The sequence below is a fragment of the Monomorium pharaonis genome, chromosome 1 (assembly GCF_013373865.1).
Source record: "Monomorium pharaonis isolate MP-MQ-018 chromosome 1, ASM1337386v2, whole genome shotgun sequence".
NCBI classification, from domain to species: domain Eukaryota; kingdom Metazoa; phylum Arthropoda; class Insecta; order Hymenoptera; family Formicidae; genus Monomorium; species Monomorium pharaonis.
Genome location: NC_050467.1, coordinates 17,479,496 through 17,506,497, shown reverse-complemented (window position 1 = coordinate 17,506,497; position 27,002 = coordinate 17,479,496). Strand labels below are relative to the sequence as shown.

At 33.1% G+C, this 27,002-nt stretch overlaps 6 protein-coding genes and 1 pseudogene across 8 annotated transcripts; 1 reads left to right on the top strand and 6 right to left on the bottom strand.

Annotated features, from left to right (window-relative positions):
• Positions 1-516: 516 nt before the first annotated feature.
• LOC105832517 (stabilizer of axonemal microtubules 1) lies at positions 517-4,746 on the bottom strand. The gene is made up of 6 exons (XM_012673552.3): positions 4,658-4,746; positions 4,095-4,369; positions 3,093-3,410; positions 2,036-2,285; positions 1,634-1,905; positions 517-1,352 (listed from the first exon to the last, which is right to left on the bottom strand). The coding sequence occupies exons 1-6, from the start codon at positions 4,733-4,735 to the stop codon at positions 1,127-1,129; spliced, it is 1,419 nt and encodes a 472-aa protein (XP_012529006.1). The 5' UTR covers positions 4,736-4,746; the 3' UTR covers positions 517-1,126.
• On the bottom strand, positions 4,429-10,302 carry LOC105832516 (phosphatidylinositol 4-kinase type 2-alpha). Its single transcript, XM_012673551.3, has 6 exons — positions 9,331-10,302; positions 8,121-8,239; positions 7,502-7,994; positions 6,419-6,684; positions 6,183-6,322; positions 4,429-6,104 (listed from the first exon to the last, which is right to left on the bottom strand). The coding sequence occupies exons 1-6, from the start codon at positions 9,716-9,718 to the stop codon at positions 6,011-6,013; spliced, it is 1,500 nt and encodes a 499-aa protein (XP_012529005.1). The 5' UTR covers positions 9,719-10,302; the 3' UTR covers positions 4,429-6,010.
• Positions 10,303-11,177: 875 nt separating this feature from the next.
• LOC105832514 lies at positions 11,178-15,472 on the bottom strand. 2 transcript variants are annotated; one of them, XM_012673548.2, is made up of 8 exons: positions 14,883-15,014; positions 14,479-14,782; positions 13,834-13,987; positions 13,613-13,755; positions 13,336-13,535; positions 12,864-13,263; positions 12,224-12,451; positions 11,178-12,133 (listed from the first exon to the last, which is right to left on the bottom strand). In XM_012673548.2, the coding sequence occupies exons 1-8, from the start codon at positions 15,012-15,014 to the stop codon at positions 12,015-12,017; spliced, it is 1,680 nt and encodes a 559-aa protein (XP_012529002.1). In that variant the 3' UTR covers positions 11,178-12,014. The 2 variants fall into 2 exon arrangements, with proteins under 2 accessions (XP_012529002.1, XP_036145813.1); XM_036289920.1 differs by having other exon boundaries at positions 11,178-12,451; positions 14,883-15,472.
• A 126-nt stretch (positions 15,473-15,598) lies between these two features.
• Positions 15,599-20,727, top strand: LOC105832520 (zinc finger protein 808). The gene is made up of 3 exons (XM_012673554.3): positions 15,599-15,981; positions 17,901-18,026; positions 19,045-20,727. The coding sequence occupies exons 1-3, from the start codon at positions 15,829-15,831 to the stop codon at positions 20,659-20,661; spliced, it is 1,896 nt and encodes a 631-aa protein (XP_012529008.1). The 5' UTR covers positions 15,599-15,828; the 3' UTR covers positions 20,662-20,727.
• A 165-nt stretch (positions 20,728-20,892) lies between these two features.
• Positions 20,893-23,523, bottom strand: LOC105832518 (ornithine aminotransferase, mitochondrial). Of its 2 annotated transcripts, XM_012673553.3 has the most exons (6): positions 23,205-23,523; positions 22,739-23,132; positions 22,374-22,678; positions 22,004-22,204; positions 21,512-21,737; positions 21,030-21,196 (listed from the first exon to the last, which is right to left on the bottom strand). In XM_012673553.3, the coding sequence occupies exons 2-6, from the start codon at positions 23,115-23,117 to the stop codon at positions 21,030-21,032; spliced, it is 1,278 nt and encodes a 425-aa protein (XP_012529007.1). In that variant the 5' UTR covers positions 23,118-23,132; positions 23,205-23,523. The 2 variants fall into 2 exon arrangements, with proteins under 2 accessions (XP_028045587.1, XP_012529007.1); XM_028189786.1 differs by lacking the exon at positions 23,205-23,523 and having other exon boundaries at positions 20,893-21,196; positions 22,739-23,117.
• Positions 23,524-25,892: 2,369 nt separating this feature from the next.
• Positions 25,893-26,990, bottom strand: LOC114253716 (ornithine aminotransferase, mitochondrial-like). Its single transcript, XM_036288883.1, has one exon. The coding sequence runs from the start codon at positions 26,810-26,812 to the stop codon at positions 26,570-26,572; it is 243 nt and encodes an 80-aa protein (XP_036144776.1). The 5' UTR covers positions 26,813-26,990; the 3' UTR covers positions 25,893-26,569.
• On the bottom strand, positions 25,903-26,559 carry LOC105832519 (annotated as a pseudogene).
• Positions 26,991-27,002: the final 12 nt, after the last annotated feature.

The window sequence follows — 27,002 nt, the reverse complement described above, 5'->3', positions numbered from 1 at the left end:
TGGTAGATTAAACTATGACATGTCTGTTTAAAACAAACCAGAATTTCTGTAGGAATTATCAGATTCCTAAATTAATTTTTATATAAAATTAAAAACTGTACTCTCTCTGTCAAAACACATCTTTCATTTACTTTCGTTTTCAAACACAATTTTGAGAACCTGCGAGAGAAATTTTAAAATATTGAATGCTGCGTCTTTTATTCTATCGTTTATTTTTTTTTAATAAATAATAGAATATCAAACGTACTAATATATATTTTATGTACTGATATATGCTGATATGATGTGTACTGCTATATAACAGAAGTTTTATAGATTCAATCAGAAAAGGTAGAGTTATCTAAATGTGACTTTTGACTACCAAAATATTTGATTGTAATAATCAGAAATTCGGTTTATTTTTATCAAAAAATGCTTAACCAAGCATATCTTGTTAATTTAACCGTGATTATTTTTTCTGTATGCAGTGATTTATTTGTTTAAGATATGTACTTGTTTTTTTATTACAATAAAAAGTTTTTTTTTTTTTCATCAAAATTTATTATAATATGAGTAAAATGGCAAGATGGAAAAATCGAATAAGAATCTTTCACTTGATAAGCTACTATCCAGCAGTCCGTCTGTTTATTAGTGTAGCTATATTTAGAATAGAATTCACACGATTTACTCGACGTACTTGCCGTATCCGAAATCTTGTGAAATGAGCTGTAAAAAAATGTAGAAAAAATTCTTGACTTTATCTACCTTATTAATTAATCATATGCTATAATTGCATTACAAATTATTAATTTTAGTTAGTGCAATTGTTCTCATATTTTTGTTTACTGACAAAAGCTTACGCACTTTGTTTAGTAGTATGTTATTAACTTTAAAAAATTTTAAAAAATTTAATAGACTCGAAATTAATATTAAAAAATTTAAAGAATGTGATTTTTTTGTACTCTAAAATAATTTTATTCGTAATAAGATTTTTGTTCCCAAAAATAGGGAAATTGGTCGGTGCGAGTTTAAAGTCATATCAAAGTATAATAGATTATAATTTATCTTCGATACACAGCAGAGAGATACTATTCAATCCAAATTCGCATTTAAAATGCTACTATTGAGTACGGGGCAGACAAATTCCTTATTCTGTTTGTTCGATCGGGCAAGGACACTTCGCGCTCGAATCGTCCTCGACATAATGACCTGGCACGGGATAACTCATGTGATAAACTGTGTCGCTGGTCATCGGATGTTCCGGGGCTTGATATTTGCTCCTTCGAGCCCACGGAAGTTCCTCTTTAGGTTGCGGCGTCCACGTTTGATACGATAATTTATTTATCGTCTCGCAGTCGATCTTAATTTCCGGCCTGGACAGAGCGCACGTTGCAAGATCGATTGCAATATTTTTAACTCGAAATGCAGCTGAACAGCTGATAAGCGCCAATTAGATATATCGTGTAAACAAATACGTAGTTAAGTTAAAGCGAAGTTAAAAGAATACAGAAACAATAAAGAAATTAATTACAAAGTTAAACAAGGTTTTTAGAGACCTTCCCCTCAGGAGGAAATTTCCTGACGAGTTTTACCTACATCGCAGGTGTCCTTTGAACCGTTTGACTTCGCAAATACGTTTATCGTTTCTCTTTACCTATAATATTGCGTAACGGGCTTGTAGCTGTGAACAGGTTTTATCACGTCGGGTTTTATGTAAGATAATCCAGTGGTCGTGTCTCCCTCCAACGGTACGTCGACTGTGCGGATGTTGCCGGAGGGGACGATAAGGTCCGGACGTAACGTCGTTTTCGCTACGTATTCGCAACGAGTCGTCGTTTCTGATTGCATTTTAGCGGTTGCCAACGTGGTCTTAACGCGTGGCAGAAACGGTTTTCGCTTCTCAGTCCAGACTGGTTGATAACTCAACTGCAAGCAAGTAACTCGGTAATGAGAAAATCATAATAAAAAAATTATGAAAGTTATGAAAATTTTTAATCGAAATAGAAACTATTGGTTTTTATTTTTAACGTGCGACTCAGGAATTACAAAGTCGCACCTTGCTAGTAGTATCGGCGGACATTTTTACGTCGGGGATAAAGAGATTGCCACAGGGAACAACCGGTTCCATGCGCTCCGTGTCACCCGGTAGATAGCTCTCCTTGTAGATGGTTTTATCCGCGAATTCCGCGCCGTAAGGAAGTACGCATGCCGTGACGGGGAGGAAGGGCTTCTCCATGGAAACCGTATCGTTCTCCATATAGCTTTCGGAATAAGTAGTCTTGCCGCACATTGCAACGTCCGGTGGCCTTCAATCATAAGCAAAGACTATATATATTAAGCTTCCGATTAATATCGTCTTTTATATTACAGAAAATTAACAAAGGAAATATTTTAACGCCGTTATTGTTATATCGTTACAAAGAAAAGGGGACAGAATTTTATTATTTAATATTTAAATTTTCTTAATTATAAATATAGTACTATAATAGTGATAGTAACAAGCAGTTGGATGGTAACTGATAAAAAAAGTTAATAACTTTTCATTTAACTTGATTAATTTTAAATAAGTTAATTTTTAACTTTAATTATTCATTTTTAGAATACATAAGCTATAACTCATTAACTCAAAATTTATCAATGAAAGAAATGTAAAAAAACAATTATGTTTTAACAAAAAAAACTATTTCTTTGTTATTTTATTTTTAGCTTAATTTATAAATGAAATAATTTAAATGAATTTAATGATCCCTATTATAATTGTTTTGTTTAGAATAATCTAATTTTTAAAATTGTCTTTAATATAAATAACGTTATTTTAAACTTTTCATTTTATTTTAATGTACTCAATTTCAATGCGACTTTCAATTAAGTTTGCTATTCATATAACTTTTAACGTAACAACTTAATTTTATAAGCCATTAACTTCAACTTAATTTTAAAAAATATTAACTTATTCACCCTTGTTAATATAAGATGATTCTATTTATAATATTCGAATTATATATACATCTTTTACATTATAAAAATAATTATAGAATATATATTTTTTGAATTTATCTTTTATTAATAACTGATTTTATTATTGTCAGAATGCAACGTCCAAATTTACGTACTTGTACACTGGCCTCTGCGTCCAAGGATGGAACTCTTTCTTAACAACGGCAAAGGGCTGGTAGCTTAGCTTTTGCGTCGTCTCTTTTGAAAGTGCCTGGCTCGATGGACGATACTTTAATATTGGTTTGAAACTGATTACAGGTTCAATAAGTCCTGGAGAAACGTAAGACATTTTTGCCATCGTTGTGTCATCCAACGGAGCTGAACTTGTGCGAATATTTCCGCAGGGTATAATCATTTCTGGTCTCTCCACGTGTTTCATCCCGTAATCGTGACGGACCGTCGTTACAGTTTCCATTACGCCTGTACTCAATAGTCTACATAGTAAAATTATTATATAAACTTGCTTCAAATTTTCATGTCTATCATCTATTGATAAAAGATGATAATAATTTTCCAATGTAAAGTCCCATTTTTTGTTTTATATTAAAAGAAATACACATAAGAAAGTCTCTTTTTCAAGATTAACTCAAATTTGATCTGCTGAATTGATAAACAAAAAGAAGAAACATCTTGCTTATTTGTCACAACAATATAATTAAAAAATTATTTTTTAATTGTCTATAAAAAAATTCTGATGAAATTTCATACAGAGAGAGTGAAGAGCTTATAATACATTTATTCCTTTATAATTAGTAGACCAAATCCTTATACTAAAATCTTATTTTAAAAATAACAAAATTTTATTAATTATAAATATTTAAATTAAAAAACTGACTTTTGAGTTATATAACAAATAAGCGATGTATGCAAAATTTTTTATCTAGGATTTTATTCCTAAATAAATAAATAAATAAAAGACTTGTTCTTTGTTTCGTAACACAAGGACTTCGACGTATAATCACAGACCAACTCGCTAAAATTCTTCTTAAATTACAGCACAATTTAAATATCTTCTCAACGTAGGGAGAAGATATGTCCTGTTCACGTGAATTAATTTTCACATTTTACAAATATTAGGAATACTGATACAATGATAAGATGCAAATACTTCGTCTTACCGACGTTTCGGTATGATAGGCTCTGCTTTTACGGTCTGCCATACAGGTTGGTAAGATAATTTATTTGTTGTTTCGTCGAAAAACTTGCCAGTACTTTTTTGAAAAGCTTGGACGGGACGAATTGGTTGCAGTCGCGCACAACGTGCCGCTGCGCGATCGACATTCAGATAAGACAAGTGATACGTCGTTCTGTCTTCAAATTGTTCCGACGGTATTTTATATAATCGCTCTGGTGCAAAGGATTTTGTACGTGGTGGCTGCACGTATCTTTTGTACTGTGATCAGTAATATATTGTGAGTTATATAAATGTTAATAATTTTATACTAATAACCAATATTGTACTAGAATATAATATACAATCGTGAAATTACATCAGATATTAACAATTATAAGTACATTAATTTGCAATCCTATCAAATTATTATAATAAAAAGTTGCGTACGGAGTATCTCAATCATAATAGTGAATTTTTCATGCATTATGTCAAAAGCATTAAATATAAATATTAAGTATTTGAAAACTTGTAAGATATCGATGAAAATATTAATGAGATGACAATTACTTTTGTCTTGCATGGACATGCCATCGTTTTGGTACATGATGAGGCTTTCCTTTTTGAACAAACCTCGACAACCTCCATATTGTAGCTTCAGATCTCTCTTATCGTAAAATATGTATACAGATATATACAATGTCCAATTGCATCAATATTATTCTGCGTGTATATAAACGGCGTTATAAGAAATATCAAAACATTTAAATAACATTTTGAAATTTCTAAGTTTCATAATATTTTAAAAATCCGATTAAGATATGTCCGACTCATGATCCAAAACTAACTTCATGTTATTTTTATTGTAACTCATAAACTCATAAAATGTGTCATTTTAATCATGATGTAAGAATACAATGATGTATTCTTACATCATGGTTTTGATATCAGTTTTGAACTCGCATAAAATCTCATTACGTGATTCTATTTCTCTAATACGAAACGGCATGTATATTACAAAAGAGAATAATAGACAAAAATACAATTTCATAAAAATTGCGCTAGAAACTCTACTTCATCTATGTATTCAAATAGCAATTTCATTTGTACTTAATTGTTATGTATATAACCATGTGGAACTTCCTGTTGTCAGTACATATGCAATGTGATATGACATGCGTGTACCACAAGAATCACAGTTTAATTTCCCAAAAATTTATACAGCGGTTTAAGTATCAAGTGACCAACACCTCGTAGAACTGAAATAACCAATGCCACCTTTTCGGCATGCGAAAATAGAAGAAAAAATATCGTATATTCAAAATATAAGATATTTTTATTTTTCAATTTTCTAAGCTGCAGCATGACATTAGTAGTTCTTTAGGTATTGATCTACGCTTTCTTTTCACAGTACCGATTGGCACAAACTATAATGTGTATGCGTGTGTGTGTGTGTGTGTGTGTATGTAAGAGCGCACACGTGTGTGTGTACGTGTGGAAGACACGAGAGAGACATTTCGTACAACCTGCACCTGTATTTTTTTCGTGTTTATGGATTATATATTATATCTAAATTTCATTCTCTCTTTTTTACAATTTGTTCGCAGTAAAAGAAAATTTTTTATAACATTATATATATATATATTTACTGTATACAATATAGTTGTACGAATATCTTATATCTCGATTAAAGAAGATTCTCTGAGAAAAAGAAAGAGATTATAAATACAAGACAGTCCTAAAAAGGATAATCATATCCTCCTGATCAATTTGCAGCCGCGCGATAGAAATAAAACTTAAGAGAGGTAGAAATAAACTTAGAAAAATAATAACATTTTTCGCGACGGAGATAACAATGTGACTGACACTGATATCACTGACACTTATTCACGAGCACTCAAGTCAAGTTACGAATTCTCGTTTTCAACACCATGAGAAAAAAGGACTCTTGTTCTGGAAGCGTTGGGTAAACGTGTCAGAAAATGAAAACAACCTGGGAGTACCGTTTCCTTTGGCCCTAAAGAAAAACAATGAGTGAAACTTTGTAACATTTATTATTGTGTATCTAAAAATAAAAGTAAAAAAATGTGTATACTTTTCCACAATTACAGCCGGCATTTGTACCAATTGCACGGGGCTCTTGGCGTCTTTCAGTGCCTGTTGCAGGTTCAAAATTTGGCCGCGCATCACGCTCATTTGCTTGTCGAAGTGATGTTTGTCGAAGCCTTTGTCTTGCTACAGAAATGGACGAATAAATTATGTTTGCATTAGATTATTGTTGCACAAACGATGAGCGCAACGCGAGACGTTTGTTGAATAATGAGGGCATACTTTGAATAGCTGATACAAATCATCGCAGAGATCCTGTACGAAATTCTGGTCCGAGAGTTGCGGTAAGACTAGCTCCCTCGTGACTTCGCTGAATGGCTGTTTCGCCTGAGTTAACCATGCCCAGTGGTAAGGATACGCCCTCCAAGAATCTGGATGTTTAAAGGGAAAAGCCAGGCCATTGTCAATCGCCGCGATTTTCACTTCACCCTGTTCAGATCCATTTTTGCTAATGCTAGTGTCGTACTTGATTAACCAATTGTCATTACCTACAAACATAATTAAATCATGAGGAAACGTAATTTAAATTGCTACAAAATTATGTCGCAGGATGTTTACTTAAATTTTGTAAAAGAAATTTCTTGAAAATTCCTGGATTTTTCAAGCATTTTATACAAAATTTCAAGATTAAAGACCTTTTTAATGCAGTTTCAAAATAATTTTATTATTTGTTTAAATATTCTTTAATCACACACACACACGCACGCACGCACGCACACACGCACGCACGCACGCACGCACGCACGCACGCACGCACGCACGCACGCACGCACGCACGCACGCACGCACGCACGCACGCACGCACGCACGCACGCACGCACGCACGCACACACACACACAAATCATAAAAAGTCATTTAAGTTTTAAATATTAAAAATAAAATTTTCAAAAAGTATTAAAATATTGAAAAAATATGAAAGAAATCATATGAATTATATAAATATAATTCATATTATTTCTCTCTCTCTCTCTCTCTCTCTCTCTCTCTCTCTCTCTCTCTTTAATACTTTTCCATGACGTATAATGACGTATAAGTTACATAACGAAATGCACGACATACGTATATGTTACATTTATTGCTAATCTATTTTGCATAATTAAGAAAAAAATTATGAAAAAACTAATTTTTTTACAAAAGGATAGTTTAAATTTAAAAGTAAAATTTCAAAAACTTTGCAATGAGTATCGATAAAATCTTATCATGAAAATTTATCATTTTGAAGGGTAAAAAATAGATTCGCTGAAATTCAAGATTTTTTCAATAATAAACCTGCATTATTATAGAGAAATGGTTTTGTCATTTACCCCTATCTGTATTTCTGATGATATAATCCAGGATGACTAAACGCTCGAACTGAAGCTGGAATTCTCTACTCAGGCGCGTTGGCATGGACTCGTTCTCCCATCGTCTCAGCCAGTAATCGGCGTCCTTGTAGTTATCCACGAAAACTTGGAAGGAACCGACTTTAGGTGGTAGACCAATGCGATTGAAATGCGATCCTACCGTGGGGAACTGGTCCATAATCGCCTGCTTCATGCGCGCCTTCTGACGATCTAAACGGGGATAATTGAACACTTCGCTGACGAGTTTTACCACTCTGGTGTTCGGCACGATGCCGAGGCCGAGCTTGCGATCGACCAGGCTGGCGCCCGCCTCGCTGAGGTATCCTTGATTTGGAATCAGACAACTCCTGCCAAAACAGCATGGACAGCAGAGCTTGTGCATCCATTTTGTCCATTTTGGATTCAACCTGCCATAAGGCTCCTCGTCTTTTGGTTTGAACACACCTATAATTTTCTGACAAAACAGTACAGGATCATTGTCATTTACACATCACTGTATTTCGCGGAATCAAGAATGACAATAGCAAAACTTAATTTCTCATTTCGATTGTAATCTACTTTTTGAGAAGCTGAATCTTACCCCAGCTGGATTTTTGACAAAGTAACTTCCGCTGGAACCCTGGTATATCCTCTCTGGGTAAACTCCATTGTCTATCGCGCATTCAGCCTGCCAAACCAGTTCTGAGAATTGTGGATCATCTACAAGTACAAACATACAGGTGTAATTTTAAATGTACATGATAACCAATATAAAAAATGACAATTGTTAGAAGGTAATTTTATGTATAAGGTGCTTTCCAGCAATAGAACACAGCTGTGTGCTGTGTGATACAGTAATGCACAATGACAATTTGTAGCTGAAATGCTGATAACTTTTTATATTTTAACATTATGTTCATGAATTCAGGTAGAACACAGAAATCATAATATCTTAAAAATATCATTTGTCACTCAATATCATAATCAGAGTTACGCCGTAAATTACATAAATTATTTACATATTGTTTACAAAGTTTACGCAAATTTTTTTCATATAAACAATACAATCAATATAAATTATTATAAATTGACTGACACAATACAGAGAAAAGTAATTAAGTTATAAGAATGTTAATACATCTAGCTTTAGTATTAATAAAATAAAAGTATATTAAAAATTAAAAAATATAATCTTTACTCTTTCTGATAAGATCTAAATCTCCTGACTCATGGATTATTGTTTATACAGATAACATGTAAAACAAAGTTTACATTGTATACATGTAAGGTAGATTATTTATATTTTACGTATCAATGCCCTCTTTATGATATCATTGAGTGACAAATGATATCCTTACAATATTTGTTATGAGGGCTATCTTAGGTGATTTTTAGCAATTATTTGGTACATGTACCAAAGCACACATACCAAACTGTACTAGAACCAATATAAGTAAACTTTTATCTTATTAGTTCTGGTACAATTTAGTACATGTACCAAACAATCGCCAAAAATCACCTCTTATATGTACCTATAAGTGATAAATAAAGTGACGATGACATCTTTATGATATTATTATGATTCTATGTTCTGCATTCAAACACAGCACTTCAGCTTAATTGTATCGATTTGCATTATAGTTAAAAAAACACTGACTAATATATGTATTGTGTTACACATACATACACATACACATATACAATGTTGCCTGTGTACATTGCTGGAAAGTACCCACTATAAATCACCAGTGGGTGTACACAGCTGCGAGAGGACACTGTTGCACCGTAGCAAGCGCCTGAACAAAACAAACCTGGAAATCTGTTGAACGTGACGTCGAGCTCCAAGCGACCGAGGAGAGGCTGGCTCTCCCGGTCGATCCCGGAGGAATCTATGGTTAGGGTTTGGTCGTTGCTCAAGCCGGGAATGAACTCGACGTCTGGAAGCAGGTCAGCTGTCGACGGCGACGGCGGCTGATCGTTTTGCGATGACGACAGGCGTTGATGATGATGGCTACTACTGCTACTGCTGCTGCTGCCGCTGGTCACGGGACACGCGATGGACAGGTCCACCAGCGCATCGGTCTCCACCAGAGCGGCAGCGGCGGTGGCGGCTGCTGCGGTGGTGGCGGGGCTGGTGTTATTCTGGCTGTGGTACTCTCGGTAAGGCACGTGCAACTGCCGTTGTTCGGAGTCGCTCATCACCGACCGCTCGCTCTCGTGATGACGATCCCGCACCGCGTCGCGCTGCGAGGATCAAAGCGAGACGTCTCGCTCGCTCACCGGCGATCCGCCCGAGCTAACTCCAGTCTAGGTCTCTTTCTCTTTTTCTCTCTAACCGACGGACCGATCGTCACCCTTACGACATTCCCACGTGGTGGTGCCGCTACTCACCGCCTGTCAGCGACACGCACTCGTTCTTGTCGGTTGCTCCCGTTTGCTGCCGCAGCGGTGATACGTGTACGTGTCAGCGTGTGAAAAATGCAACGTTAGCATCGTCGTCGATGCGTCATCCGTCCGGATCTCGCACGTATTTATCACGGACGTCAAGTAGTAGCGTGGGTAGGCCAAGACAGGCGCAGCTCCTAGCGCAGACAGCCTTCCGTCGATCGGCCACGAGGAGGCGAGAACAATGACAGGGCAGCAGCGGTGCAGGAGGAAGAGGATTACCTATCGCGATTTAACCCGATTAACCAAAACACGGCTCGTCATTCCAACCAGCGGTGACCGCTATCAGCTGATAGGATTACCGCCATGTTGGCACGACGCGTATACATTTTCTCTCTCTCTCTCTCTCTCTCTCTCTCTATCTTTCTCCTCTCTCTCTCTCTTCTCTCATCTGATCTGCAGCGGATGCCGCATTCGCTACGTTACGATTGATCCCGATCGATCTGTTCTATCGTACCAGTTTATCCTTGACTCGATCGGATTTGAATAATTATGATAGGGCGAGTGCACTCATTGAGAATTTCATTTCGTGTATTTGGAGCTCGAGACGGAAAGGTTATGTCTCTCTGGCACGCATGATAAGTAAACCTCTCATTTATTTTCGCTTTTGTCGTATTATACCTATTAATTTATAATATAATCTAATATTATAAGACATATTCGTTATATTTTATTATAATATTTATATAATATAACGTAATAATTTTATTATAATAAAATTTATTATAATTATAATAGTGCATCTCGTACATGCCTAATAATTGTTGCACAATAGTGATTTATAATAATTTTTTAACAGGGATACGAGTTAATATTTTTAAACTAAATTACGTTAAAGTTAATGTTGCTCATAAAAATTAATGTAATTGTGTTAAAAATTATGTTAAAAATTGTACGAAAAATTAACTCAGAAGTTGCATTAACATTAAAATTGAATTAAATTAAAAATTTATTTTAAAAAGTATTTAATATTAAATGTCATAATTTTTAAAAAATTAGATTACTCTAAATAACAAAAAAATTACAATGGATTATTAAATTAAATATTTCATTTATAAAATAAGTTTATATAACCAGACAGCATACAATATTTATAAAAGATTTATAAAGTATTTATCATAATGAGATAAATACTTTATAAATATTTTTGTGATCTAAGATTGAATAAATTATAATTTATCATAATAAAATTATAATACTTATATGTATATAACTTGTATATAATTAAAATTATTATGTATAAAATATTTTTACAATATTTAAAAATATAATAAACAAAAAGTAATAAATATTTATGAATATGTATCATAAATATTATCTTATTTAGGTCTCATCGAGTTGTAAAATAACAGAGATTGTTTTTTTAATGGAATGTATTTTTATTTTATTTTAAACTTTTTTATATAATAAATTTTTAACAAAAAGATAATTAAAGCTTATTTTAAAAATAATTTAAAGTTAAAATATATTTATTTAAAATTAACTAACCAGGGAACTGTTTCTCACTGATATTAATGAGCTTTGGATGTTGTAGAGCATTAAAAAATATTAGATTTCTATTTTTTAGTGGTGTACCTCAACGTTTAGGAGTTGAAACAATATCTTTTTATAAATGTAAAAAGTGCATAGGAAAATATATTAAAGTGCAAAAAAATATATTAAAAGACAAATAAAAATTATATGCACAATGCCAAGTTAATAAATATACGGATTATGTCACTAACTAGCAATATATATAATCATATGATACACAAGTTTTTTGATGTCATTGTAGAATATCAGAATAATTTAGAATACAAACAAAAAAGAAATGCATACAGAAATCTACATGAAATAAATATTTTACGCTCAAATATCTAAATTAACACTATTAACACTAAATTTGAATAACATTACATGAGCTTTAAAAAATTTACAATGTCAACAGCTTTTAAACATTTTTCTTCAGTTACTGAATAAAATATTTAGCACGAATTCCACGGTGTCCAGTTGTGCATTTTGTCAGTTTTTCATATTTAAATATATGTAATAAGGATATTTTACAATGAAATTAAAAAACATGTTTTATTCTGCGACCACAGCTATTCAGATAACCCATTCTTGAAGGACGTTTCCTCGGTGTTAAATTCAATCCTTCGTAGTTCGCATTCGAGCTGTGCAATACTCTTTCTAAAAACACATTTGAATATTCATCGTTTTCGTTCAAATGACAAGCATGTAGACATATGGGATTGGGATATTGAAAGGTGTGACACAAACCTCTGGAACAGTTTAAATCTAATTTAGAATAACGTAGCAATCGAGAGTACAAAGGCGAAAGCGGTGTCCCCTTGAACGAGATTTGCTCACACTTGATGGAGTGTGCGCGAGGAGACAGCCATCCACTCATATTGTTCCAGGAATTACTAAAGTCCAACAAGGTTGTAGGTAATTCGCACAACGAACGATATTCACGTTGATATCTATTGAATAAATATTTGTGTTTTCCTGCAAATTAACATACACACGCACATATAACATTTACTTTTTTTAAAATGATCTAACAGAGTTAGCGAAATAGAAAAGTATTTCCTGATTTTTTCGATTTTCTTATAAAAAGATTGCAGCAATATGCATTGTTGCAACCTTACAGCAATGTTGTTGCTTTTATATATAGTCCCTTTTTGAAAAAATTTCGTGGCTAAAAAAAGTACTGACAATAAGTAAAAGTAAAAAAAAACATTCTAAAATTTTTGATTGAATTACGAACAAAAAGTGTAATACAGAATAAACAAAATGACAATTTAAAATTAATTTTATAATAATTTAATCTTATCTTGGGTTAATAATTCCTTGATTTCCTTTTCTTATAATTTTTCCTGAATCGCTAACATTGCTATAAAATTTTGACGAACAATACCTTCCACCGGAGATGAAGATAACTTCTCATAAAAAAGATCATCATCTGTGTGTTGATTAAAATTAAAAATAATTTTTGGAGGTTGCAGTGAGATGTTGCGGTTTGCAATTGATACATTACTCGCGTTGAAATCGCTATAATTTTCAATATTGTTAATTTCTAGAGACACATACTCCTCATTTTTACACATATTGCTGAGTTTTGCATTCAATGCGCTAAATAGCATTTGCAATGATTCCATCCTCTCGCAAGCGTTTTGAACGAACGGCAGACATTGCGATAAATCGGAGAGACTGGTAATATTCTTGCGATGTAATATTTGCTTAAATGTTAAATACAACAGTGACAGCAAAGTGGAGAACACGACGGAGTCGTTTGCGTGTAAATTTCGAATTAAATGCTTGAATGGAAAAAAAAGAGAAAATGATTAGCTGCATGAATCACATATATGAAACTTAATCAATTACCTTACCTGCGTCTCAAATTGCGTGTATAATAAATAATAATTATAGCAGTAAATTTTGGGAAATTTATTTGCGTCAAGGGTCTCAGAATTCGAGTTTATCCTCAACACAAGTTTGTACAAACAATTGCAGGATTCCTCCAATTTATTTAACTCTTTGTTCTTTCTATGTACATATTGAACTTTTTTGGAAATGCTTCTTTTCCATACTATAACGCGGAAAGAAATAGTTAGTTGAAAGTAATAAATAAATAAATCATGAAAAGAATATTTATAGTACACTAACCATCTATTATACTGAAATCATCAACATCTATTAATTGTTCTTGAATTAATGGGTAAATCGACAGATCAAGAACCAGTCCTTTTATATTCTCTTTTCTATCAAAAATTTCCGATTTGTATGCATTCAATGTTTTCATTTCATCGCTAAAATATATAATGTGATTATATCCAAATTAATGTATCGCCATTCGTTATGAGTAAAAATAGTTTTTATTAATTTACTTTAAAAAGTTATTTGTTGCATCTAATATTTGTTCTGTTTTTTCACACGTTTTTAATATGATGTTGCATTTGTTCACAATTATATTATTGAAATATGCTTTTGCCAAATCCTGTGCTAGGCCTGTACATGGCATGTTCAATAATTCTTCTTGAACTGAAGAAACAAACTCTGATAAATAATGATTTTAAACGGCGTAAAGTATATAATTAATTATAATCAATATTTAAAAAATTTTGAAAATTTATTTTCAAAAAATATGCAATAAAAATTTTAAACTTTTTTTATATTTTTCAAAAAATATAAAAATCATAATATATAAAATATAATTTAAACACGTAAAATATATTTTAAACACTGAAAAATTTTTTTCTTTTGTAATTAATATTTCTTTTATACCATATGTGTATGTAGAAACGTGTCAAAATAAAGTATAAAAATATTTTGTAAATTATTACACACGTGTGTTTTACTATAATTTTTTATGTTTATTTTCTAGACATGAAATATGTATAAGATATATTTATGTATATATATTAAAAATATTTTAATCTTTTTTATATTTTTAAAAATATTTGTGGAATTTCTAGAATTTTCTGTGTACATTCTTTAATTTTGGCACAAAATATATACATGCAATACATTACATATACATTCCCTCTGGATGTAAGCTCTAAGAGCGAGTTGTGATAGCCTCCACATGATAATTTGGAACTTGCTTCCTGCTGACTGGATTAAATGGGACATCTGTATCGGTGGGAAATGAAAATCAGGATTGTCTCGTGATAATAGGTACAAGAAATTTTTTATTTCAATCCGGTATGTGACTTCATCTCTTTTGCATAAGATCGGCCATCTGACCATTTGCTTAAACAGTTTTACGTCATATATGGTTGACAGATAATGCGATACATACAGGAAACCCGTCGTATTAGGCTTGTCAAACATACCCTTAAAAAAAAAATACACATTGGAAACTAATTCAATTACGAAATTAAAATATCTAAATTTAGATATAAAATTAATGAAATAGATGTTAATGCTTTTATACCTCTTTAAAGTGTTGTTGAAACTCAAATGACGGTGATATCATTGTTGTAAGCAGAGAAACATTTTTGTAGAACGATGAACAAATTTTAGTTACTCTAATTTGATTCTCCTTTAATTTATTCATTACGTACATGTGACTTCAATTAGTCCGTTTTGCCCGTGACATTCATGTATCAAGCATGTTTGATCTATATAAATACATGATTATCAAAAATATTTTGGCATAATAGAATTGTGTTGTTATTTGAAGTCTCTAAAGCGTTCCGCACTTAAAATGAGATAAATATATATTCGAGCATTGGCGAGAAAGAAAGCGGGGTAGTTCTAAGTGCAAAAAGTGCAAACAATATGAACGGATCTAGTGTTAGAAGATTGGATTCGAATTTGACCAATCAAAGGAAAGTTTACTAAACTTGAGATTGGTATTCTTTGGCCCGGTTTCACCAACGGGAGTTAATCTAATCGGTCGATTATTTTGGGTTTTTCCATTGGAATTGACCAATCGCATTTATTAATTTTATTTAAGACAAATACGATTGGTGGAGCGCGACGCGTGACGCGCTCGATGGGAACGCTCCCTTAATCATTACGCCATGTTTTGTGCTTCGGCCCTTACTGATGAGTTTTGGAACACAATATTTAAATTTCTATGACATGGTGGCGACATCTCACGGCGTGGATCGTGAACACGAGATTTAGCTGCAGGGACGATGGCGATGGTGGGTGACAACGACGACCAGCGACGACGCCGACGATACAAAAACAAGGACATGAAAAGGCTCTTTCAAAAGTATTAAAAATATGACTGACAGGAAGAAAGAATGAAATATATGATTAAAAATAATGTGCTAAAAGAATTTGAACGACAAATTGGAGGTATTTGATCTTTGAAAAAGAAATAAAAAAACTCGGAAAGGGTACTTGTCGGTTTATCAAACGGCGGAGAGATGTTTATAGTCACGAAGGAGATCGATAGTGAGAACATAAGCAAATTATGCCGCACGTGCTTACGAGAAGACGGCGACAAAATGATATGCTTGTTCGTAGGACCAGCTGGTTCCTCACTCGCCGCTAAATTACGATCGCTCTCTTGTTTAGAAGTAAGCTGCTCTTTCCTTAACTCGAGTTTAACCTTTCGCAATCTGGATCTTTCACTAGCAAAATTTTATTCTTAAATTTTTATAATTATTTAGTTAAAAAATTTCTTTAAATTTTTATTGAGCAAATATGATTAATACAATCATAGCAAGAAGTGACTTATATGATTGAGAACGTGTAACATTTTTGTTTGTGTTTGGATTCTATGAAAATTGCTATTGGTTTAATTGCTTAAAATTAAATGATATATCTGATTAATAATGTTTTACATATTTATGCATAATGTTTTTATGCATATTTTTAATTTTGATAAAATGTTGGATGTGACTGTACAATTAGACAGCTATATAACTTATGATATTTTATGCTTATACTATCTGTATATTAGATATTTCAATGCTTACCTACATCTGAAATATTACAGCTAGGTTTTTAATATCTTTGGAAAAATTATTTAATTAATTTTTCAACAACATGACTAAATTTTCTATTTTCTATTTTTTAAATTAAAGATTATTTTTAATTCATAAGTATACTTTTGGCAATTATATATACTTGTATATACTTATATATAAAAGAAACTATTTAGTGAATGGAGTTGAATTTTTATAGAAACACATAAAAAATTTTGCTCTAACTATTTATATAACTTTTATTTATATTGAATCGAAGAAAGTAATATAACGTAATATATAAGTTGTTTGATACCATTTTTCATAAAATACATAAAACTCAAATTTAAATTTTTAGTTTCTTAAAAACTAGATGGTCAATTTGTTTGAAAATTTAATATAATATTAGTTTTACTTTAAAAATAATATTCTACATGACTTAAGCAAATTGAAGCATTTTGATTTTTTGATAATAGCTTCTTAAATATAAATTTTTAACATTAGAGTTAAAAAACTATTTGATGATACAAGATATTTCAGAAATCGGTGGCTGAACATATTCTATCTATTGTAAGAACAAAAAAAGTCATATGAATATGTATGGAATGTTTTCTTTCCAAGATATAAATAGTCTTTGTTTATCGAGAAATTTCTTAGTAATAATATCATGTAATGGCAAATGAGAACCATTTACCATTTTTACTAAACATAGTTTGTATGTTTGATATTTAAATTCTTTGGATTTTTACTTATAGGACATTTTAACCCTAGGACCCTACATTATCTATACAAAACAAAAATGCCACTCTAGAATTTTACACACCCCAATACTTTAATCCATTCTCATTTTCTTAATTTTCATTGTTCAAACATTTTTTAAAAATTACGTAAAAATTTTGAAAAAAGTGGCTGCTTGTATTAACTTAATTATAAATTTTTTCTTGTGGAAAACATGATTAAAAATTTGAAAATTTTTGAAGGGCCGTTGTTTTAAAAATTACTTGGAATGTGCTGCATCTCTGAGTGGAGTTCTAGGGTTAAGACTCGTTATGATGTTTCTGTTATTGCTATAGAAATATTGCAAAATTGTATTACATTTTATGAGACAAAATATAAAAGAAAAATATTCTGACAATTTTCGACAAATATTTTTGACAATTCATGAAACATTGGTAAGACATGCATTAATGGGAAAGAAAATCATTTTTAACCTTTTTTTAAGCGTTTTTATTAGTCTGTTGTAAATAAAAAGTGTTCAATTTGAGAAGAATGTGTTTTTGGACTAATATATATATATTTTTTTTTATCCTTATGGTAGATAAAATGTACTCTTAAAGTTTGGTCATTTATTTCTGAAACGATCTGCATAATAGAGATATTAAAAAAATAATTCCAAATTTTTCCAAATTTTTTGAAAACTTAGAACAGGAAAATATTTGCATTGGACGAAAAAATCCAGATTGTAGATGGAAGGTTAATATAAGTGTTGAAGATTAAGTTTACATTGCACTTTGTGTGAACACTCGTAGGTCTGGCAGGGAGACGGCTTGCCCGAAAAGATGTGCGATCGTTGCGTCACCAGAGCGGAATCAGCCCTTTTATATCGAGAGCAATGTCGCGCTGCAGACAGGGCTTTGAGACAAGCGGCGTTGAAGGTAAAGAAATTTTACATTTTCTCTGGCAATACTGGCGACAAAAGAAGACAAAAGAATGTGAACATTTTTGAGAAATATATTATTTTTTGTTATATTAATTTTGTTAAATTGTTGTATTGGTTTGTTGTTATCAATAAGAGCTTGGACTACTATTTATTTTTAATACAGAATTGGAACAGAGCAATAAAATACTTTAATAATCACTAATTTTATACAATTTTTTAAGCAAAATATCTTAATTAAAAGATATTGAAGGGAAAAAAAAGTGGCGAATATGAGTTAAGCGCGATATACAATGCATCAAAATAAATTAATACCAATTAAATGTTTAAACTATAATATATTGAATGTTTTGGGTCTTGTTTCGAACTATTTTTATCGACCTGTTTACAATGGTTATGATACAAAGATGTGCAATACTGTTGATCTCGACGCGGAAGACTCCTTGACGAAGAAATAGCTAGATGAAATGATATGCGTGCTACTAAACGGATATGATGGATATGGTTTCTATTGTAAATGTTTATAGTTTGTAGTTTATAGTTTATAGTTGTAAAAAACAATGAAGATGTTAAATCTAATAAAAAAGGAGAAAATTTATCTCAGAATCAACAGTTGTCCAAGAGTAAATAACCAGTCATGAATGCAATTCATAATATGTAACAACGATTATAATATTTGATAAAAAGATAAATTAATTTTGAAATTCACATAGAATTAAGAGGTTTAAGATTGTTAAGACATTTCAATATTTTATTTCTGCTTATTCAAAAGCAGAAATAAACGTTAGATAAAATAGACTATAACGCGCGGATGTTTTATGAGTATGATAAAAAATAAATTGAAACGGAACAAAATATTGCAAGTCAAACATTGAATAGAATAAAATAAATATAAATAATAACGAGTTTAAATAGTGTGCCTCTTATTAATAAAACAAGTAGTATGTTTCTCAAGTGTTCATATTATTTTGTTCATCTTTTTTACATGTTATAGTTGAGAATATATTCAAACATAGGTATCTCGATTGACGTCATGCACTACCGTTTCCGGTTGCAAACTCTATCAAAATCAGCAGAGTCAAGGATTCGTGCCGGTACAAAATTCTCATAAGACGCTAAAATGCGTGGAATGTGGCGCAGTGTTTATGAATTACCAGGAGTTTTGCGCCCACAATCGACTGCATTTGCCTTTCATTCAGGACAACATACCTATGCAGCATATGCATATTGTGGAGTCTCAGAATCCATATCTTAATTTCACTCACGTCAGTTCAAACTTTACAAACGATAATATTCCAAATGCGCAATTATCTCCATTAGCTAGGCCAAATATGATGCACACCGTATTGCCAAATGAAGAGAGTTCGAGTCGAGCTGCTTGTGCCTTGCATTGTACTCTGTGCAATCACACTTTTACCAACAGGAGACAATTAATAAGTCACAATATAACGCACAGCACAGAGAGCGTCGACATATCGTGTGACAATGAAAACATAGAGATTTGTGAAAACTCCAATCATATACCACAAAACTTGAGCTATGAAAGATCGATTCATTCTGTCGATAATCCCATTCAGAACTTGTCGTACCAGAGATCCACTGTGGACGACGGGATGCAGAATATAAACTTCCCGGAGAACATCGATCTCGAAGGCGTTCAGGAAAGCAGTTCGGAACGCATGCCAAACGTAACGATGCATTCCGAGAATGATGTGTCGATTACCGAAAACTTGAGATTTATGAAATCGCCTGGGAAGGACAGACAGCTCGCGATTGAATATCACGGATGTGCGAGCGATGATAATTACAAGCAGCCTCTTGACATAAAAACCACAGAAGACATTCACGCCAAGAAGCATCAGTGTGAGGTATGCTCAAAACAATTTTCACAAAAATCCAAGTTATTTGCTCATCGGTTGTCTCACTCTGGCCAGCAACCGTTTAAATGTCCGAGTTGCGGCAAGAGTTATGCATCGAAGAGCAAACTCAGTGCACATATGAGATTGCACACCAAAACTAACGTACATCAATGTAAAGTATGTGATAAAATATTTCCATATCCGTCATATTTGGAGGAGCATATAAAAGTCCATAATAAAAGTGATAATACTCCACAAAATAAGGACTACGAATGCGCTACTTGTAACAAACGTTTTCGTCTTTTAAAGAATTTGAAAGCTCATGAAAGACTTCATACGGGAAGAGGTTTAGTGCAATGCGAGATTTGTGATAAAAAGTTTAGTCATAATTATAATCTAAAAATGCACTTGCGAACACACAAGACATCGAGGGTGCATAAGTGCGAGTATTGCGACAAGCGCTTCGTGCAGAAGGGCAATCTGGTCGAGCATTTACGAATACACACTAAGGTGAAACCTTTCGCATGTAAGCTATGTAGCAAGAGATTCGCGCAATCGAGCCACCTTAAAAGTCACGAGGCTTCGCACGGTACGTTGAGGCAGCATCAATGTCGATTATGCGGAAAGAAATTCAAGCTGGCCAATCATTTGAAACGGCATTTAAATTTACATACCGGTTCAAAGACTTATAAGTGCAATCAGTGTAACCAAATGTTTTCGCAGTCTTTTAGTCTAACGAGACATTTAAAGAAGCACAACGAATCGCATATATAATTTATATCTGATAGATTTGAATTTGTACATATCAATATATAAACATATGAATGATAGTTTGAGAGAGAGAGAGAGAGAGAGAGAGAGAGAGAGAGAGAGAGAGAGAGAGAGAGAGAGAGAGAGAGAGAGAGAGAGAGAGAGAGAGAGATCTTGCAAATACATGTTTCATAATTACAAGATTTTGCGCGTGATTATTATTAGCTGTTTTATTTTTATTTAGTTTTTGTCATCTTTATGTATCTTCAAGAAATCTCAGAATTTTAAACTCAAAATTTAAGAGTTTAAATCTTTTTTTACAATAACCGGTAATAAAAGTAATTTATTTCATTATAAAAAAATTTATACAATTTTGGTAAATTTGAAATTCTTCATTTGTAATTTTTGAGAACTGTAGTGAGAATGTTTATTCCTTCTCGTAATTGTTCCTCCGTAATCGTCAATGGAGGTGATATTCTGATGATTTGACCATGCGCGGGTCTAGATAGCAATCCAGCGTCTCTCAATTTTAGACAGATGTCCCAACCTTCGGCGAATTCTGTAAAAGTCACGTTGAATGTTATATAAAAAAAAATAAAAAAATAAAAAGATTTAATATTTCTTATTAATAATGTAGAAATGTTATTTGACAGACGGTTTCTTTGTATCCATTAAACCTGTTACACATTATTATTAATGAATAAGAGAGATAAAGTCACACAATTTGCAAAAAATAATTTAATTTGAAATGTGATTTAATTTTAACGTGCAGCAACAAGTATTTTATCTTTGTTTATATCACACGAGTTTTTAATTAGCTCACAATTTATCAGCGATATAGCTAAATCATTGATTCATTTATGACTATTGATACCTTTGTTTATCATAAGACCGGTCAAAAGTCCACGTCCACGGAATTCCGTCACAATGTCCTTCGGCAGCTTTTCCAGTTCTTCCTTTAGAATTTTCCCGAGCTTCTTCGCGTTCGCCGCGAGATTCTCCTCCTCTAGAATTTTAACCGCCTCCAAAGCGACTCTGTTTCCAAGCGGACTCCCACCGAAGGTGCTTCCATGCGAACCCGTTTCCAAACAGAGCATTATCTAGAAAGAGACGAGCTATTTGGATTAAACAGTCTTATCGTACAAGGCAAGTTTAATATCGATTTATTTTGAGCTGTATACCGGTAGATATCACGTTATCGCGTACGTGAAAATTCAACACAACTTAATATAAGGAATTTTCACGATAATTAAAATATTTTATAAATTACATAAATTTTAATTTATAAGATTATTGTTAAAAAATTAAGGAACGTCTAGAATAGCCGATATTGAATTATTTTAATAGTTGAAAATTTTACGAATACCTTATCATCCGCCAGGACACCGGAAACCGGATACATCCCGCCAGAAAGTGCTTTTCCTAAAATAAGAATATCTGGCCTGTAGCCTTCATGATCAATTGCTAGACGTGTACCAGTTCTTCCAAGACCAGTCTGCACTTCATCGGCGATCCATAGAACATTGTATTTTGTACACAATTCTCTCACACGTTTTAGATAACCATCCTAAACGGAAAGTAAAAGAATTGTATTCAATTTTGATACAATTCAATATCGATACAAAGGAAGAACTCTGCGCGATTTTTTATAGCAAAAAAGTGTGTTTTCCCAAAAATCATTTTGCAGTAATATTTGCATAATATTTACGATGTCGAGTATTTTTGTATTGACTCACAGTCGGCACAACGACGCCGGCTTCTCCTTGAATGGGTTCCATCATGAAAGCGCAGATATTAGGATTTTCCTGGAACTTTTGTTCCAGTGCAACCGGATCGTTGTATGGCACTTTCTCGAAAAGGGGCATGTACGGGCCAAAATCTGTGTAGCAATTTGGATCCGTCGATGCCGATAAGGCCGCTAATGAACGGCCCCAAAAGTTCCCATTGGCGAACACAACGGTAGCCTTGCCGTTTGGCACCTTTTTCACTCTATATCCCCAGCGTCTGGCCATTTTTATGGCCGTGTCACCACCTTCGACACCTGTAAAGAGAGAAAAAGTGCTTGTTTTCTCTTTTATCTTCTATCTTAAAGAGCTCGTACCTGTGTTCATAGGTAAAAACCGATCCCATCCCAGGAGTTTTGTCAGATATTCTCCCAATTCGCCTTGAGGTTCTGAGTAAAAGGCTCTCGAAGTATGCGCCAACTTGCCAGCTTGATCTCTCATTACTTTCACCAGACGTGGGTGACAGTGACCCTGGTTGACAGTCGAGAATCCCGCCAGGAAATCGAGATATCGCTTTCCATTGATGTCCCACAGGTAAACTCCTTCCCCGCGGGAGAGAACAACTGGCAGCGGTTTGAAGTGTATACCGCCGTATTTGTTGTCGCGATCGATCGCTTGTTGGGAACTCAGGAATCTTATTTTGCCCGATTCTCTCACGATGCTGGAGAATCTCTGTCTCACGAATTGTATAGCCATTTCTTTTTCCTTACCCTGCAGTACAGGTGTAACATTGTAGTTACTAATATCATTGAAATAATTTGTGTCGTATCGATGTTTACAAACCCCTTTTTTTTAAACACAAGAATAAGAGTACAGGACGAAAGAAAACAGGTATTTGATGAAGATTTCAGCAATCTTGCTTTTATATCAAAGTGAAGGAAGATACGGGAAAAGATACGGCGGTAACGATTACTTATTTACTGAAATTGTGCTTGTACACAAGCATTGCGAAATAGAAGGATTCAGAATAAATACCTTTACAGACGGGACCGTATCTGATAAAAAATACAGAATAAAGGCGCCTGAGTGCCGAAGCAAATGAATCACGATAAACAATATTATCTAAGGCGTTTTTATATTAACGACGAAAAAAAGGATAATAAGGTTTATGATTGTTTTGCATTTTATTTGAATGTAAACTTTTTCGTTGTAATATAAAATTTTGAAAAAAATATTTTTACTTTGTTAGTCTATAAAATTTGACGGTAAAATAACATAGAAAAGAATTAAGTCTGAAGATAAATATTAAGAGAAGAATATTATTAAAAAGTTTTTAATTTGTTTACTTCAGTAAGATTTTAAACAAATTGTAATTTATTAAAATCTTTTTGTTCTGAACAATTTTTTAATATAATAAATTGAAATAAAACAATAATTTTACGAATTATTATTTGAGAATTACTATTTACAAAACATGTCTATATATTATTCTTTAACACATTACTTTTCGCGTTATTGCTCTAGCTAGAATATATGTCATTTGAGTAAGAAATGTTATCGTAGGAAGCTATTAATAACCCGAAATGAATAACTCATTTACTACGTTAGTTATACATTTTTGTCGAGATAATACGACCATAGGCTGCGTTCCCTTTGGCGCTTACAGCGCTTGTTAGCATTATTTGTTCTTGTTTAATCATGATGAACAACAAGGATGAAATGATGCTCACGGCGGTGTGAGCGCCAAATGGAACGCAGCCATAAAGACGCTTATTCGGGCTTTCCTTATAGAATAAAACATTGTAGGTGACGGTAATTATCTTTGTTTGGAACTTTCAACTTTTATGAAGAATATTCTTAATTTGATATACATCAATGCACTTGTAATCAATTCAACCTTTCGCTTGATAAAATATCAATCTATCAAAAGCGATTAACTTTTTTGATGTGTTATAAACGCGATACAGATTAACTTCTTCTCAAATATTAAAGCTAATCTACAATATAGTCTTTGCTTTATTTTCTTTGTCTTTCGCCTCTTGCACTGTTTTATTGAAGTTGACGAGATGAATATTGATGAACTCTGAAAGAGTCAAGAAATATAATTATTAAAATGGTATACAAAATGGCAATAAGCGCAAAGCATGAAACAGAAAGCAAAGAGCATATTGTAGAGTAGTCTTTAAGATATAAAAATTGCAATAGATAGTACACTTAAAAAAAATAAAATTTTACTTTTTATATTGCAATCAGTGTATTATCACTGATTTGCAGTGGTATGATGATAATTAATTTAATATAATTGGTGAGAATTTACTGTCTTTAATTCTGAAATAATTTTTACTTCAGAATTAGTGTATGTATAATCACAGAGATCAGTGTAGTTATTTCACTGATTGACAAGTTATAAGTATACGATTGAAAATCAATGTATTTTCACTGATTTTATTGATTTTCCACTAATTATAATTTAGAGAGTATACAATATGCTTAGTACGAGTAAATTAGGAAAATGATATAAGTATAATATAGAATATAGAGTATTAACAAATCGTTGCCTGCAGTCTGTGATGCGATTTCAAGCCCGGGCACGCTCACGCACACATCGCACTCCCTCTATCCGTGAGGCACGCGCGCTCGGCTGCGATTGGCGTGAGCCGTTGCGCTGTGCGCACTCGGTTACGTTCGCGGCTGAGCGTTTCTTTCTCCTCTGCCTCTTTCCCCATTTAACGTTTTGACTCCGAGGCGGTTGCCGGCGTCTAAAAGCCTAAACACAATGCCAGGCAACAGGCAACAGGAACAAGAAATAAAGAAAGAGAAAAAGAGAGAAGATCTTTTCTCTCTTTCATTATTTCTGTTCCTATTACCTGTTGCCTGGCATTGTGCGTTTAGGCCTTTATACCCACTCTGAATAAATCATTTATTAACCACTAGATGGACAGTTACGATACTTTTGAAATACACTTTAATATATTTCTCACAAGTACTGTTCGTTTATTCTTTACTATATATATAGGTATCGAGAGTTTTGAACTTGTACTGATGGTATATATTAGTACATATAAACATGAGAGCATAAATGGGGGTGATAGAGCCCTTCGGGGCTTCTCACTCTTCCTTTCAGAGAATAAAGGTCGCTCTCCATTTTTTTTTTATATCAAACATTTATAAAATTAGTTTTTCAGAAGAAATATAAAAATTAAGTAAATATAAATTATTTTATAATTATACCAATCAAACGCTATTATTTTCTTATAATGAAATTACTGTATAAAATAAAACAGCACTTTTAAAAAACTTATTGAATTGAATTTCAAAAGAAAAACCTAAAGACTATATATCCAGTGGCAAATAACTGATTATGATTACTATATATAAGTTATATGTCTCACGGATAGGAGGAGTGCGATATGTGCGTGAGCGTGCCCGGGCTTGAAATCGCATCACAGCCTGCAGTTTTATAATGCAATCGTTACTTTTAGTAAAAAATGTAATGTAAAATTAATAATTAGTAGTTGTTATTCATAAAAGAATAAAAGTCTTAGTTATATGTGAGAATAGTCTTAGAAATAATGATATCCATGCATTCGTATATCTGTTCCTTCGTTATAACTAACGATGGTTAGTGAACCAAACGAATATTGTGAATTTACGCGTCGGTTTTGGTAAGAGGCCGCGTTGCTCGAGTTTCCAGTAAATATCCACAATGTCGATCTTTTCATTTATGACATTCAAGAGGTCCTTTTCTTTCACCCTTCATCAAAGTGACTAGCTCCTTTGGCAGCTTGCTGAGCTCGTCTCTCAATATGTGACCGAGTCTTTCCGCATTTTTGGCAAGTTTTTTTCCCCCGTAGGACGCGAAGTGCTTCGAGGGCAATTTTGCATTTCAGAGGATTGCCACCATAGACTCCTGCTCGTCAGGTTTGATCGTGAGTATAACAGGATTGTTTGCTAATATACCCAAAACGAAATAGAATCCTCCGGATAGGACTCTATCGAGAATGAAAATATCTGGCATTACGTTTTCGTAATCCACCGCGATTCACCTTTCCTTTCGCCAGGCCGGTCTGCACCTCATATCATCCGCGATCATCAAAACATCGATCTTCATGCAAAGCTTTCGAATTTCTCTTAGATATCCATCCTTTTCGAGGGATAAATACAATTTTTTAAGGATAAAGTTCAAAAGTGACTTGTTTTTTAATCATTTAAACGTTTACATGTGAAAGCTTAAGAACAACGACTCCAGCTTTACTTTGGATGGACTTCACCATGAAGATATTCGAATCAGCGAGGACCCGTTGAAGCGCCGGAAGATTGTCGTATATGAGCTCGAAACCTAACATAAACGGTCTGAAACCGCTGTAGCTGCTGGGATCGCTACTTGAGGAAACGTTCAGTGTTCTTTTCCAGATAGAGTTGCCCTCTGGAAACACTATCTTGGCCTCCATTCTAAGGTATGTCCTTGCACATATATTTTCATATAAGTGCCAACATGCCACTTTCCACGCCCGTGCTCATAGACAACCATTTGTCATATCTGAAAGATTAAATTTTTAGAACGGATTTGATATGCAACACCCGCGAAAAGCACTATGCAATTGTTTCGTTGTTTAAAGATGTTTGGTTTAATTAAGTTAA

Coding starts and splice junctions, on each gene's coding strand:
- LOC105832517 (XM_012673552.3), bottom strand. CDS start 4,735: ATGGAGGTTGTCGAGGTTTGTTCAAAAAGGAAAGCCTCATCATGTACC. Junction 1,906..2,035: donor CCGCCGATACTACTAGCAAG/GTGCGACTTTGT, acceptor ACTTGCTTGCAG/TTGAGTTATCAACCAGTCTG. Junction 1,353..1,633: donor CCCGTTACGCAATATTATAG/GTAAAGAGAAAC, acceptor CGCTCTGTCCAG/GCCGGAAATTAAGATCGACT.
- LOC105832516 (XM_012673551.3), bottom strand. CDS start 9,718: ATGAGCGACTCCGAACAACGGCAGTTGCACGTGCCTTACCGAGAGTAC. Junction 8,240..9,330: donor CACGTTCAACAGATTTCCAG/GTTTGTTTTGTT, acceptor TTGTACTTGTAG/ATGATCCACAATTCTCAGAA. Junction 7,995..8,120: donor TTGTCAAAAATCCAGCTGGG/GTAAGATTCAGC, acceptor CTGTTTTGTCAG/AAAATTATAGGTGTGTTCAA.
- LOC105832514 (XM_036289920.1), bottom strand. CDS start 15,014: ATGTACGTAATGAATAAATTAAAGGAGAATCAAATTAGAGTAACTAAA. Junction 13,988..14,478: donor CATCCAGAGGGAATGTATAT/GTAATGTATTGC, acceptor TTGTTTCTTCAG/TTCAAGAAGAATTATTGAAC. Junction 13,756..13,833: donor GCAACAAATAACTTTTTAAA/GTAAATTAATAA, acceptor TATATATTTTAG/CGATGAAATGAAAACATTGA.
- LOC105832520 (XM_012673554.3), top strand. CDS start 15,829: ATGTTTATAGTCACGAAGGAGATCGATAGTGAGAACATAAGCAAATTA. Junction 15,982..17,900: donor GATCGCTCTCTTGTTTAGAA/GTAAGCTGCTCT, acceptor GAACACTCGTAG/GTCTGGCAGGGAGACGGCTT. Junction 18,027..19,044: donor TGAGACAAGCGGCGTTGAAG/GTAAAGAAATTT, acceptor ATTCAAACATAG/GTATCTCGATTGACGTCATG.
- LOC105832518 (XM_012673553.3), bottom strand. CDS start 23,117: ATGGCTATACAATTCGTGAGACAGAGATTCTCCAGCATCGTGAGAGAA. Junction 22,205..22,373: donor CCGGCGTCGTTGTGCCGACT/GTGAGTCAATAC, acceptor CTTTCCGTTTAG/GATGGTTATCTAAAACGTGT. Junction 21,738..22,003: donor GTGTCCTGGCGGATGATAAG/GTATTCGTAAAA, acceptor GTCTCTTTCTAG/ATAATGCTCTGTTTGGAAAC.
- LOC114253716 (XM_036288883.1), bottom strand. CDS start 26,812: ATGGAGGCCAAGATAGTGTTTCCAGAGGGCAACTCTATCTGGAAAAGA.